This window comes from Tachyglossus aculeatus, chromosome 23 (assembly GCF_015852505.1).
Source record: "Tachyglossus aculeatus isolate mTacAcu1 chromosome 23, mTacAcu1.pri, whole genome shotgun sequence".
In the NCBI taxonomy this organism is placed as follows: Eukaryota; Metazoa; Chordata; class Mammalia; order Monotremata; family Tachyglossidae; genus Tachyglossus; species Tachyglossus aculeatus.
The window spans coordinates 10,662,752-10,676,977 of NC_052088.1; the positions used below are offsets into that span (position 1 = coordinate 10,662,752).

At 45.7% G+C, this 14,226-nt stretch overlaps 1 protein-coding gene across 1 annotated transcript in view; it reads left to right on the top strand.

Moving 5' to 3' along the window:
• ARSB (arylsulfatase B) overlaps positions 1-14,226 on the top strand; it is a 143,954-nt gene that overhangs the window by 65,759 nt on the left and 63,969 nt on the right. Inside the window, exon 5 of the mRNA XM_038765558.1 lies at positions 8,236-8,479. Coding sequence (XP_038621486.1) covers positions 8,236-8,479 — 244 coding nt within the window. The remainder of the gene's footprint in view (positions 1-8,235; positions 8,480-14,226) is intronic.

Genomic DNA, 14,226 nt, shown 5'->3' on the forward strand with positions numbered 1-14,226 from the left:
AGTAAGCGCTTAACAAATGCCATTATCATTATTATTATTATTATTACTATGCTCTGCACACAGTAAGTGCTCAAAAAATACCGTTGATTGATTGATTGGGGTCCAGCACTGAAGGAAGGTGAAATTGACCAGCTGATAATGGGCCAGTATTCCTTTTTTTTTGTGGTATTTGTTAAGTGGTTTCTATTTGCCTGGCACTGTTCTAATCTCTGGAGTAGGTAGGAGATACTCAGGTTGAACTCAGTCCGCGTCCCACATAGGGCTCACAGTCTTAACCCCATTTTACAGATGAGGTAACTGAAGCCCAGGGAAGTGAAGGTCACACAGCAGATAAGTGTCAGAGCTGGGATCAGAACCCAAGTCCTTCCAACTCCCAGACCCGCTCTCTATCCACAGAGCCCTGCTGCTTCTTTGGATGTGGGAGGAGAGAGAACCTTTACCAGCTCCAGGAATTCCCTCTGTGTACAGATCACACCTCCCCTCAGGGCCTAGGTCCAGGCAGGTTTCGTGGACTTTGGGTTGCATTCAATCTGAAATGACCAGGGGTGGCCCAGCCCCACACAGAGCGGTAACCCCAGGCCTCCAGGAAGTCGATATCCGACTTGGCTTCCCCAGCCTCGTTGAGTCCTAGCAGAGGCCCAGCCCTGCCTCATTTCAATCCAAATCGAGCCACTTTTCAGGCAGAACGTTTTCCAGCTCTCCCGTCGGAAATTGTGATTGAACATTGGTTGGGATGGTGTCCGGGCAAGTTCCACGATGGGGAACCATGGGACCATGCCTCTCAATCAATCAATCTGTTTATTGAACCCCTATTGTGGACTGAGCACTGTTCAGAGGGCTGGGGAGAGTACAAGAGAGACCCCAAACACAATCCTTGCCCTCAAGGAACTTAGAACCTAACAGGGGCTTAGACACCAAATCATTTACCTCAGTGTCCTGAACCAGACACCACAATAGGCAGGATGAGACCAAGCTTTCCCCCTGAGCCTGCCCCTTCCTCAGCACCCCGCCGAATGGCTGACAAGGCCAGGAATTCATTCCTGAGACCCACCCAGTCCTTCACAGCTAGAAGCCCAGGCTCCCCATGGCCTCGTCCAAATGCAGTTGTTTTCTCAGCTCAGTTTTAACCAGCTAGAAGCAGGATGGCTCATGACCGACTGTCGCGCGTTTCAAACTCTGTGTGATTACTGGCAGCCAGCTGTTTTTCCATGGAATTTCTGAGAGCTGATTTTATCCATTCCTGAGTAATAACGCAGATCTGTGTGTTTTTTATTATCTGTTTGTTACCCTTTTCATTTGAGTTGAGCGTGACTTAACTAGACACCGAAGGTTTAATAACCAGATTTTTCTTCTAGCCAAGGCATTGCTGAAAGTCTGATGCCGCCTTAGAAAATGTATCAGGATTTCCGTTATCAAACAGAGCCCTCTTATTTTGATTTGAAACCTTTCTTAGCAGTTTAGTCAGGAAATGAAACAGGAAGAGTCTCTCTTGAAAATGAATTCTTAGGAAAAAATAGAAAGCTCCTAGCGAAGAGAAATTAGGGGAAGTAAAATTGCTGTCGATTTGGTCTTTAAGTTCGATCGCTAATCTGTCATTTACATTAGGCTGAAATGGTTAAAGCAGAAGCCATCCCCCCACTTCATGAAGAGCTTTCTTTTATGTCAGTTCATATCATTCAGATTCTTTTTAAAGTACACTGAATCTCTCAGCGATCCTGCTGGAACAGATTATTCTGTTTCTAAAAGTTGAACTAACTTGATATCATGCTCATTTGATTCGGCTAAGCGAAAGATTCGGGGTAAGTCAATCACTGGTATTTATTAAGTGCTTACTATATGCAGATCATTGAACTAAGCACAAAAGAAATGGTAGACACGTTCCCTGCCCGCAAGGAATTTACAGTCTAGAGGGCTGACCGACATTAAAATAAATTAAGGATATGTTTGTAAGTGCTGTAAGGCTGAGGATGGAGTGACTCTCGAGTGCTTAAAGGGTACAGCTCTAAGTGTCTAGATCTCATGAAGTGGGAGAGAGTAGGCGAAATGAGGGCTTAGTTGGGGAAGGCCCTTGGACAAGATATGATTTTAGTAAGACTTTGAAGGTGAAAGAGTGGTGGTCTGAGGACAAAAAGAGGAAAGAGTTCAGGCAAGGGGTTGGTGGCATGGTAGACAAGATCAAGACACAGTGAGTAGGTTGATGTTAGAGGAATGAGGTGAACCTGCTGGGTCATGGTAGAAAAGCATCTAGGTAAGGTAGAAGGGGCCAAGCTGATTGAACGTTTTAAAGCCGTTGGTAAGGCGCTCCTGTAAGGTAAGGTGACTGGTCAACCCCTGGAAGTTCTCAAGGAATGGGGAGATATGGCCTGAATAGGTTTTAGAAAAATGATCCAGGCAACAGAGTGGAGTAAGGACTGGGAGTGAAACTCTCCAGGAGGCAGGGAGGTCAGTGAGGAGGCTGGTGCAGTAATCAAGGCGGGATAGGATAAGTGTTGAATCAGCATAGTAACAGTTTGGATGGAGAGAAAAGGGAGGACTTAAGTGATGGTATGAAGTAGAAGATAGATGTTGTGAAGGTAAGGAAGCAGCATGGCCTGAGGAAAGAAAGAGCCCAGGCCTGGGGGTCAGAGGACCTTGGTGTTAATCCCAGCTCCACCACTTGTCTGTTTGGGCGTGTGACTTTGGGCAAGTCACTAAACTTCTCTGCAAAATGGGGATTAAATCCTCCTCTCTGATTTAGGCTGTGAGCCCCATTTGGGACAGGGACTCTGTCCAACCTGATTATCTTGTAACTAACCCAGCACTTAGAACAGTGCCTGGTGCCACTGAAAGCCCTTAACAAGTACTGTTATTAAAAAAAAGAAACAATGAAAAACTGACAGGATGCGGGGACAGATTGAATGTGTGGGCTGAGTGAGATAGTTGAGTGAAGGATAATGCCAAGTTTATGGGCTTGTGAGACAGGGAATATGGTGGTGCTGTCTGTAGTGATGGGGAAAGTCCGGGAAGGACAGGGTTTGGATGGGATGATAAGAAATTCTGATTTGGACATGTTTAGGTTTGAGGTGTCAGTGGGGCGTCCAAGTAAAGTTGTCTTGAAACCAGGAAGAAATGTGAGACTGCAGAGAAGGTGAGCTCTCAAGGCTGGAGATGAAGATTTGGGAATCGTCCACATAGAAATCGTAGTTGAAGCCATGGGAGCGAATAGGTTCTCCAAGGGAGTGGGATAAATGGAGAATAGAGGGGAACCCAAAACAACCTTGAAGGACCCTCACTGTCAGAGGGTGGAAGGCAGAGGAGCCTGGGAAAGAGACAGAGAATGAGCGGCAGGAGAGCTAGGAGAACCAGGAGAGGACAGTGTCAGCGAAGCCGAGGTTAGATAATGTTTCCGGGAGAAGGGACTGATCATCAGTATCAAGGCACCTGAGAGGTTGAGGAGGATTAGGATGGGATAGAGGCCATTGATTTGGCAAGGAGACCATCGGTGACCTTTGAGAGGGCAGTTTCCAAGGAGTGAAGGGGGCGGAAGCCAGATTAGAGGGGGTCAAGGAGAGAATTAGAGAAAGTGGAGGCAAAGGGTGAAGACAACTCGTTCAAGGAGTTTGGAGAGGAATGGTAGGAGGGAGATGGGCCAATAACGGGAGGGAGTTGTAGGGTCAAGGGAGGGTATTTGGGGGATAGGGGAGATATTAGCAGGTTTGAAAGCAGTGGAGAAGAAGCCATTTGAAAGTGAACAATTGAAGATGGTGGTCAGGGAGAGGAGAAGGGAGATGCCAAGCAAGTATTTTAATAAGGTCTAAAGGGATGGGGTCAGAGGTGCAGTTGGCAAAGATAGATTTTGAGAGGAGGTGGGAGATCTCCTCTTGTGGTACTGATAGAAAAGATGGAAGAGTTGAAGAGGGGGCAGGAGGAGGGAAAGACTGGAGAGTAGCAGGGGAGATCCAGTTGAAGGCAGCTGAGTGATTGAGGAGGATTTGGATGGAGTAGAACTTATTGGATTTGGCAAGAAGAAGGTCATTGGTGACCTTAGATACCTTGATCTTGGTGACCTTGGCAGTTCCATTGAGTGAAGGGGAGGGGGGCAAAGCCAATTTGGAGGGGCTCCTGGAGAGACTTGGAGAAGAAGAAATGGAGGCAAAGAAGTGAATGTGCTAAGAGACCCTCTCCTTGACAGAATTTGTTGGGCTACCTGTCCTGTACTTATTATGCATTTATTTTTGTACTAATTTATTCATATTAAAGTCTGTCTCTCCCTCTAGACTGTGAGCTCACTGTGGACAGGGAACATACCTGCTAATTCTGTTGTATTGTACCCTCCCCAGCGTTTAGTGTAGTGCTCTGCACATGGTAAGCACTCAATAAATGCAATTGATTGATTGACCAACTGTAAGTAATCCTGAGAGCCAGCTACATATGAATTCCCCAGTAGTCACCCTCTAAGGAAACCGCAGGTATGTCCTTGAGAGGAAAAGATAACAGAAGAGGAATTTTGTACTCTACACACTGCCTCTGAAAACTGGCCACAACAAAATGTTATTGCTAATAATGAAAACAACCCTGGGGAGTGCCCTAACTCACTCTTCTTCAGAAAATAGGTTGAACCTATTTCCTGCTACCCGGACAATGGCATCAGTTGGTTTCTGTTCAGTGACTGTGGTTCCCTTGATGGAGTAGGCCACTGTCTATTATGGGCCACAACAGAAGAGTTCTCTACACAGGCCAGATTGCCACTGTGCTGTTACCCTTTCCTTGTCGTCATCGTGCAGTACTTGCTGAGCGCCGAGGAGTGGTAGTCCAGCAACCTCTTTAGAATCCCAGCTCCGCCACTTATCAGCTGTGTGACTTCGGGCAAGTCACTTAACCTCTCTGTGTCTCAGTTACCTCATCTGTCAAATGGGGATTCAGACTGTGAGCCCCTCGTGGGACAACCTCATTACCTTGTACCTACCCCAGTGCTTGGCACATAGTAAGTGCTTAACAAATACCATCATTATTACTGTTATTATTATCAATATACTACCCGTGCTTCGTGTTGCATTATTCACTTTATTAATGCACAGGAAACCATGTGCCAGGTACTGTTCTAAGCACTGGGGCAGATACCATATAGTCCGGTTGGACACAGTCCTTGCCGCACATAGGGCTCACAGTGTTATTCCCCATTGTACAGATGAGGTAACTGAGATGCAGAATAGTTAAGTGACTTACCCAAGGTCACCCAGCAGCCAAGTGGCAGAACCATAATTAGAACCCAGGTCCATCTAATGCCCAGGCCGTGCTTTAACCACTTGGCCACGCTGCTTCCATGCCGCCTCAAGGGACTCCCAATCTAAATAGGGAGGAGTAAAAAGTGCCCCAGTCATTCCAATAGTGGGTTTTTGTCCTACGTACAGCACAGCTGATACAGATTTGCTCAATAGTTTTCATGCCACTTTGGGACTAACGGGTGTTGTTCAGAACATAAGCCAGAAAATGTATGAAGCAGACACGTCAAAGTCACAGCAGGGAAGCACGATGAGAAGGGCACAGTGGAAGTACTCTAGGGAGAAAATCAGGTCTGAAATTTATGTAGTGCTTTCATATACAGAACATTTTGCTAGGTGTCAGGGCTTCTTCCCTCTCCAAATCTCTTTGAAAGCTCATGACATCGCCTCCCTCCTTTTGCCAAATGCATATCCCTCCCCCCTTCAAAACTGTCTAAATCTCATCTCCTTCAAAACCTTTCCAGATTATCCCACCAGGTTTCAGTCATTGCAATAACTCCCTCCTCCGTCTTTCCCACTCCACCCCTTGAAAATAGTTTTCATAAATTTATTTCTACACATCTGGAGTCGGTATGAATACATTTGTTTCCGCCACTTCGTCTCGTTTCTCCCATTAGACAATAGCATCCCTGTCTCAGTTTAGTTCTCTGTACACAGTTGACATGCAGTAATTGTTTATTGACAAGATGCCACAGAAGGCAACAGTATGACATATTTTTAGGCTAAAGACAATCCTTATTTTTAACTCAACTCTGGTAGGCATTTCCAATACATGCAGATTTTATTTATAAAACTTTCCTTGAAAAAAACCTATATTTCTCTATAATAATAATAATAGTAGTTACGGTGTTTGTTAAGCAGTTACTATGTGCCAGGCACTGTTCTAAGCGCTGGGGTGGATACAAACAAATTGGGTTGGACACAGTCCCTGTCCCACATGGGGCTCACACTCTCAGTCCCCGTTTTCCAGATGAAGTAACTGAGGCCCAGAGAAGTGAAATAACTTGCCCATGGCCACAGAGCAGACAAGTGGCAGAGCCGGGATTAGAATCTATGACCTTCGGACTCTATCCACTTCATCATGCTGCTTCTCAGCTGCTTCATAGCCTCTGTGACATTTATAAATATTTATATCTTTCTCCTTTATTAGAATCTGAGCTCCTTGTGGGCAGGGAACTCAGTCAGTCAGTCAGTGGTATTTATTGAGTGTTTACTGTGTACAGGAGGAATGTGACACTTCTCTGTTTGTTTCCCCTGGGGGGGCTCTCAAAGAACTTGCTCTGCACAGCCCCCATGCCCACTGTCTCCCTGGGCAGCCCCCTCATCTACCACTTTCCTGGGAGCCTCCGCACCCACCGCCTCCCTGGACTGCCTTCGTGCCCATCACCTCTCTGGATCTCCCTCTCGGTAAAACAGAAATCCTAATCTTCCCACTCAAACCCTGTCCTCCCCCTGACTTTCCCATCACCGTAGACAGCACCACCATCTTTCCTGTCTCATAAGCCCATAACCTTGGCATTATCCTTGACTCTTCTCTCTCTCTCTCTTGGTCAACCCACGTATTCAGTCCATCACTAAATCGTGTCAGTTCCACCTTCACAACCTGGCTAAAATCTGTCCTTTTCTCTCCATCCAAACTGCTACCACGGTAATCCAAGCATGTATCCTACTCGTTCATTCAGTCAGTCGTATTTATTGAGCACTCACTGTGTGCAAAGCACTGTACTAAGCATTTGGGAGAGTATAGTGTAACAACAGACAGGCACACTCCTGCCCACAATGAACTCACAGTCCTATCCCACCTTAATTACTGTTCAGGCCTCTCTTCAAGAACCTGTAGTGGCTGCCCATCCACCACTGCAACAGAGACTCCTCACCTTCAGCTTTAAAGCACTCTATCACCTTGCCCCCTCCAACCTCACCACTCTCCTACTACAACCCAGTCTGCGCACTTCACAACCTTCTCACTGAATCTTCATCTCATCTATCTTGCCGCTGCCCCTGCTCCTGGCCTGGAATGCCCTCCCCTCCTCAAATCCAACAGACAATTACTCTCCCCCTCGACACTTAAAATCCTTACTGAAGACATATCTCCTGCAAGAGGCCCTCCTTTCCCTTCTCCCATTCCCTTCTGCACCACCTTGACTTTCTCCCTTTATCCATCCTCCCTCCCAGCGCACATATCTGTAATTTTATTTATCCATATTAAGGTCTGTCTCCCCCTCTGAACTGTAAGCTCAATGTGGGCAGGGAATGCATCAATTATACTGTTATATTGTACTCTCTCCAGCACTTAGTGTACAGCTCTGCACAAAGTAAGCCCTCAAAAAATGTGATTGACTGACTGGTAGCCCCTTCCCTCACCACTATTTAGTTACCATAATTACCCTCCAAAAAACTAAACTATCTTCTCCGCTCATGTATCAGGAAGAATGAATGAACACAAGCTAGCGGGACTCAAATAACAGGGGCTCGGGAAATACTTAAGTCTTCCTCACTGGCCAGAGGCCTTGAGCTCCAGTGCATAGTCTATCTAGGGATTTTGTCACCAGATGCCAGTCTCAGATCTTATTTTATGTCTTGTATTATTTAATTCTGATGTCTTATTTCTCAGAATTTATTTTTTATCTGCCTCTCCACTAGTTGTAGGTTCCTGAGGACAAGGGTTGTATCTTCTTGTATTATCCTAAGTGATCAGTAAAGTGCTCTGCACATAGTAGATGTTCAATAAATGTGACTGATTGACTTGGTAAGACCTGGCATGTTTTGAATTGTGCTTGAATCTGGGTGATTTAACTATCCTGGAACCTGAATCTATGTAATGGCTGATACTTGGCGGACAACATTGTCATTCATTCACTCATTCAGTCACATTTTTTAAGTGCTTACTGTGTGCAAGGCACTATGTTGGGTACTTGGGAAAGTGCAAAGCAGCAGTAAACAAGTCCTCACGGAAGGCTTACTTGTCTTTCAGATAATGGAGGGCAGACTTTGGCAGGGGGCAACAACTGGCCTCTAAGAGGAAGAAAATGGACACTGTGGGAAGGCGGTGTGCGAGGGGTCGGCTTCGTGGCGAGCCCCTTGCTGAAGCAGAAGGGAGTCAAAAATCGGGAGCTCATCCACATTTCCGACTGGCTGCCCACCCTGGTGAACCTCGCCGGCGGGCGCTTAAACGGCACCAAGCCCCTGGACGGCTATGACGTGTGGAAAACTATCAGGTAAAAGTGGCTCAGAGTGGGTTGGAGGGACTTAGTGTAAATCAAACGGAAGCTGGGCCATTTGAGGACGTTTGACCGTAAATAATGAGAAGGAAGAGAATTGCTCCTGGAAATCAATGCAGTTTCAAAAGTCTCAATTTCAAAATTTGAAATTTGAGAAGCGGTGTGGCCTAGTGGATAGAGCACGGGCCTGAGAGTCATCATCATCATCATCATCAATCGTATTTATTGAACGCTTACTGTGTGCAGAGCACTGTACTAAGCGCTTGGGAAGTACAAGTTGGCAACATATAGAGACGGTCCCTACCCAACAGTGGGCTCACGGTCTAAAAGGGGGAGACAGAGAACAAAACCAAACATACTAACAAAATAAAATAAATAGAATAGATATGTACAAGCAAAATAAATAAATAAATAAATAGAGTAATAAATATGTACAGACATATGTACATATATACAGGTGCTGTGGGGAAGGGAAGGAGGCAAGATGGGGGGGATGGAGAGGGGAGAGGAAGGAAGGGGCTGAGTATGGGAAGGCCTCCTGGAGGAGGTGAGCTCTCAGTAGGGCCGTGAAGGGAGGAAGAGAGCTAGCTTGGCGGAGGGGCAGAGGGAGGGCATTCCAGGTGCGGGGGAGGACGTGGGCCGGGGATCGACGGCGGGACAGGCGAGAACGAGGCACGGTGAGTCAGAAGGACCTGGGTTCTAATTCTGGCTCCTTCACTTGTCTGCTCTGTAACCTTAGGGAAGTCATTTAACTTCTCTGGGCCTCAGTTACCTCATCTGTAAAATGGGGATTAAAACTATGAGTCCCATGTGGAATAAAGGACTGTGTCCAACCTGATTAGGTTGTATCTAACCGTACACTTAGTACAGTGCCTGGCACATAGCGCTTAACAAATACCACAAAATATATATATAGTCATTAAGCCTTCCCTTTCATTCATTCATTCATTCAATTGTATTTATTGAGCACTTACTGTGTGCAGAGCACTGTACTAAGCGCTTGGGAAGGACAAGATGGCAGTATATAAAGACAGTCCCTACCCAACAGCGGGCTCACAGCCTGGAAGGGATTATTCAATCATTCATTCAGTCGTATTTATTGAGCGCTTACTGTGTGCAGAGCACTGTACTAAGTGCTTGGGAAGGACAAGATGGCAATATATAAAGACGGTCCCTACCCAGCAGCGGGCTCACAGCCTGGAAGGGATTATTCAATCATTCATTCAATCGTATTTATTGAGCGCTTTCTGTGTGCAGAGCACTGTACTAAGCGCTTGGGAAGGACAGGATGGCAATGTATAAAGACGGTCCCTACCCAACAGTGGGCTTTCCTCACCCAGCACTATATGTGTATATGTATATGTATATATATATATATATACATATATATATATATATATATATATATATATATATGTATATATATATATATGGTGCTGGGTAAGGGAAGGCTTAATGAAGGCAGGAAAGTTGCTTCTGTTGTGCTCTTCCAAGTGTGTAGGACAGTGTTTAGCTTTCATTGGGTTCTCATTAAATACCATTTTTGCCCAAGCCAGGCCTGTGATTATGAGGACCTGTCAGTCTCCATGCTAGGAAAGCAGTGTGGCCTAGTGGAAAGTGCACAGGCCTGGGAGTAAAAGGGATTCTAATCCCTGCTCTGCCACGAACCCACTCTGAGATCTGGGATTAGTCACGCAACTGCTCTATGCCTCAGTTTCTTCATTTGTAAAATGGGGATTCAGAATCTGTTTTCCCTCACACTTAGGCTGTGAGTCCCATGCAGGGCAAGAACTATGTCCAACCTGATCTATGCCCCAGTGCTGAGCACCAGACTTGCTCCGTAAGTGCTTAACGAATACCATCACTACTATTATTTTTATTGGAGATTGCAGCATGTTTGCCATCAGGCTCGGGGTTTGGGACATTTTTCATGCCTGACTGACGGCAGTAGTTGGAGTGAGTGCGTCATCTTCACATGTTGATAGATTGTTTATGGCTGTAAGGCCTTTGAAACCAATAGAATATAGTATGCTCCAAGAAGAGAGGCCTTCAGGGTTGTTGCCCTATCAATCAGTTCCTTCATGGAGGTTCTCCATCTTGTCCTTCGTTCTTGTTTGCTCCATCCGTTGCCCTCACCTCAAGCTTCCCACTTTGTCTGTATTGAGGTTGGTGCCATCTTTACTCTTCAGGAGTGCTCCACTGGGGTGTCAGGGGCAGTGAAGCTTCTTTAGTCACGTGAAACCCTAATTACCTCACTGAGGCCCACCGGGCCACTCAGCAGGATGCCCAAACCAAACCCCCCCGGAGCCGCAGAACCCAGAACCTCTGGGCTGGCCCCACGGGGCCTAACAGATTTTGTGGTGACTGCTTTTCATTTGGGAAGTTATTTCTTACCTGGCATTTCCTTGGAAAATGAATGAGCATGAAAAAGCATATAAGGAAGCCCAGAACGGGGATAGCCTCTGGAAACCTCAATATTATGGTTCTCTCTTCCTCTGGTCCAGAGTCATTTATAATCCCCCCCCCCCCCCCCCCCCCACCACCCCATTCACACTCATATAGTTTTTGCAGAGCATTTGCTTTTAAGATGAACTTTCATGCTGGACCGAATCGGGTGAGTTGGAAGGTGACTAGTGCCACATCTTGGCTTCAAAGTTCTCCATCCCCTCGCCCCCTCCAATCTCACCTCCCTTCTTTCCTTCTTCAGCCCAGCCTGCACCCTCCACACCTCTGCCACTCACCTCCTCACTGGGCCTCATTCTCGCCTGTCCCTCCGTCAACCCCCGGTGCACGTCCTCTCCCTGGCCTGGAATGCCTTCCCTCCTCACATCCTCCACACTACCTCTCTTCCCCCCTTCAAAGCCCTACTGAGAGATCACCTCCTCCAGGAGGCCTTCCCAGACTGAGCCCCCCTTTTCCTCCGCTCCTCCCCTCCCTATCACCCTTACTCCCTCCTTCCGCTCTACCCCCTTCCCCATCCCACAGCACTTGTGTATATTTGTACATATTTATTATTCTATTTGTTTTATTAAAGATGTGTGTATATCTATAATTCTATTTTGATGCTATTGATGCCTCTCTATTTGTTTTGTTTTGTTGTGTCTCCCCCTTCTAACTGTGAGCCCATTGTTGGGTAGGAATTGTCTCTATCTGTTGCCAAATTGTACTTTCCAATTGCTTAGTACAGTGCTCTGCACACAGTGAGTGCTCACTAAATACAAAGTTATCATCATCATCATCAATCGTATTTATTGAGCGCTTACTGTGTGCAGAGCACTGTACTAAGCGCTTGGGAAGTACAAGTTGGCAACATATAGAGACAGTCCCTACGCAACAGCCCAACAGTGGGCTCACAGTCTAAAAGAATGAATGAATGAATATCTACCGGCTACCCAACAGAATGCTGACCATCAGGGAGTGGGTGGCATTATGCTCGCCCAAGTGCTTATTACAGTGCTTTGCACACTGTAAGCGCTCAATAAATACGATTGACTGACTGAATGAACTAACTTTTCAGCTAGAGCAAAAATTCTGGGTATTTTCTCACCAATTACTTCAAAAAGTCTTTACCTCTGTAAAGTCTGTAGTTTCTGTTTAGGTTTCTCTTTGTTCAGGAAGAATCAAACAAAGGACAATGAAGTACGGTATTCAAGAGCAACTCAGTGCACATCTGAAGGAGAAAATGGAATCCTACCCGAAAACATTTCCCTTCTCAAGTTTACATTAGTGAGACAAAAATAGAGCCAAGAGTGATGAATGATAACATCCGTGTGGTCCATTCAGGGATGATTAGTCTAATTAGTAAATCATTTTTCAAGCCAAATACATTTTGTTTTCTCAGACCATTTTCTCATTTTTGTTTCCATAGCTGGAAATTTTATGCTACTTCCTTCTGAAAGACTAATGATTGGGAGAGAGTGCACAAGAAATACTAAAAATGTGGAGCTTTATAACAGTTTATTTGTAGGAAAGTATTTCCACATCCACACCCCACCCCTTAACTGGTTGGGAAATAGCTGTCAAAACCTGGAAATTGTATTTTTCTCCTGACAGAATCTGAAATTTCATTCTTTTAGAAAATATTTATACCCAACTGACATCAAATTTTACTGATCAACAACCCTTTTCTTAATTTTTTTTTTCAATCTGAAAAAATGTGGGATTTTGGGTAAATTCACAATGTGTACATTTCAATGTTCTAGGGAATAAACCTAGGACCATATTATGGAAAAAAGACAGGATGCTTAGCCATTTCTTTAATATTAAGAATATTTTAAACTGTGGAACGAATAGAAAACCAACCCCAAAAGAGGAACAAATTACCCTCTTTTATGGTCATCTGTGGCATGGATCTCACTGTGCAGTGTGCTAGGAATGTACCCTGAAAATACTCTGAATACATTCAAAATGCATTCTGAAAGACCTAATCAGCCTAGAATATTTTACAATTCCTGTGTCTGTTACTTTCTTTCAGATATTTGTGGTTTGGATTGTATGTAAGCGGGCCCATTATTAGGGACATTCAGCGTGGCTCAGTGGACAGAGCCCGTGCTTTGGAGTCAGGGGTCATGGGTTCGTATCCCGCCTCCACCACGTGTCTGCTGTGTGACCTTGGGCAAGTCACTTAACTTCTCTGAGCCTCAGTTACCTCATCTGGCAAAAGGGGATTAAAACTGTGAGCCCCATGTGGGACAACCTGATCACCTTGTATCCCTCCCCCAGCGCTTAGAACAGTGCTTTGCACATAGTAAGCGCTTAACAAATGCCATCATTATTATTATTATTATTATTATTTGTGTAAGGAGAGGTTCATCATCCTAGATCCCCCACCTGAGGCTAACCTGAAAGGAACCATATTTCCTGGAAACTCAAGGTTTCCAGAAGCTGAGGCCAGTAGTCCAAGCCCATGGACTTGAAGAAGAGAGAGAGGAAAGAAAGAAAGAAAGAAAGAAAGAAAGAAAGAAAGAAAGAAAGAAAGAAAGAAAGAAAGAAAGAAAGAAAGAAAGAGAAAGAAAGAAAGGAAGGAAGAAAAGAAAGAGAGAGAGAGAGAGAGAGAGAGAAAGAAAGAAAGGCGGGAAGGCAGGCAGGAAGGAAGGAAGGAAGGCAGGAAGGAAGGAAGGCAGGAAGGCAGGAAGGAAGGAAGGCAGGCAGGAAGGAAGGCAGGAAGGCAGGCAGGAAGGAAGGCAGGCAGGAAGGAAGGAAGGCAGGAAGGAAGGCAGGAAGGAAGGAAGACAGGCAGGAAGGCAGGCAGGAAGGCAGGCAGGCAGGAAGGAAGGAAGGCAGGAAGGAAGGAAGGAAGGCAGGAAGGCAGGCAGGAAGGCAGGAAGGAAGGCAGGAAGGCAGGAAGGAAGGAAGGAAGGAAGGAAGGAAGGCAGGAAGGAAGGAAGGAAGGAAGGCAGGAAGGAAGGCAGGAAGGAAGGAAGGAAGGACATACAGAGAAACGCACAGAACGAGACAGACTCATATCCAGGTGCCCCTTCTCTGCACTTCCCTTCTGCTCCCATTACTGGCTACCCTGTGCTGGGTTCACTGCAAGTCACTTAACTTCTCTGGGCCTCAGTTACCTCATCTGTGAAATGGGGATTAAGAGTGTGAGCCCATGTGGGACAGGGACTGTGTCCAGCCTGAATAACCTGCATTTGCCCCAGCAGTTAGAATGGTGTTTGGCACACAGTAAGCGCATAACAAGTACCGTAATAATAATTATTATTATTATTACCACCACCTGGTTATCTCCATCAGTG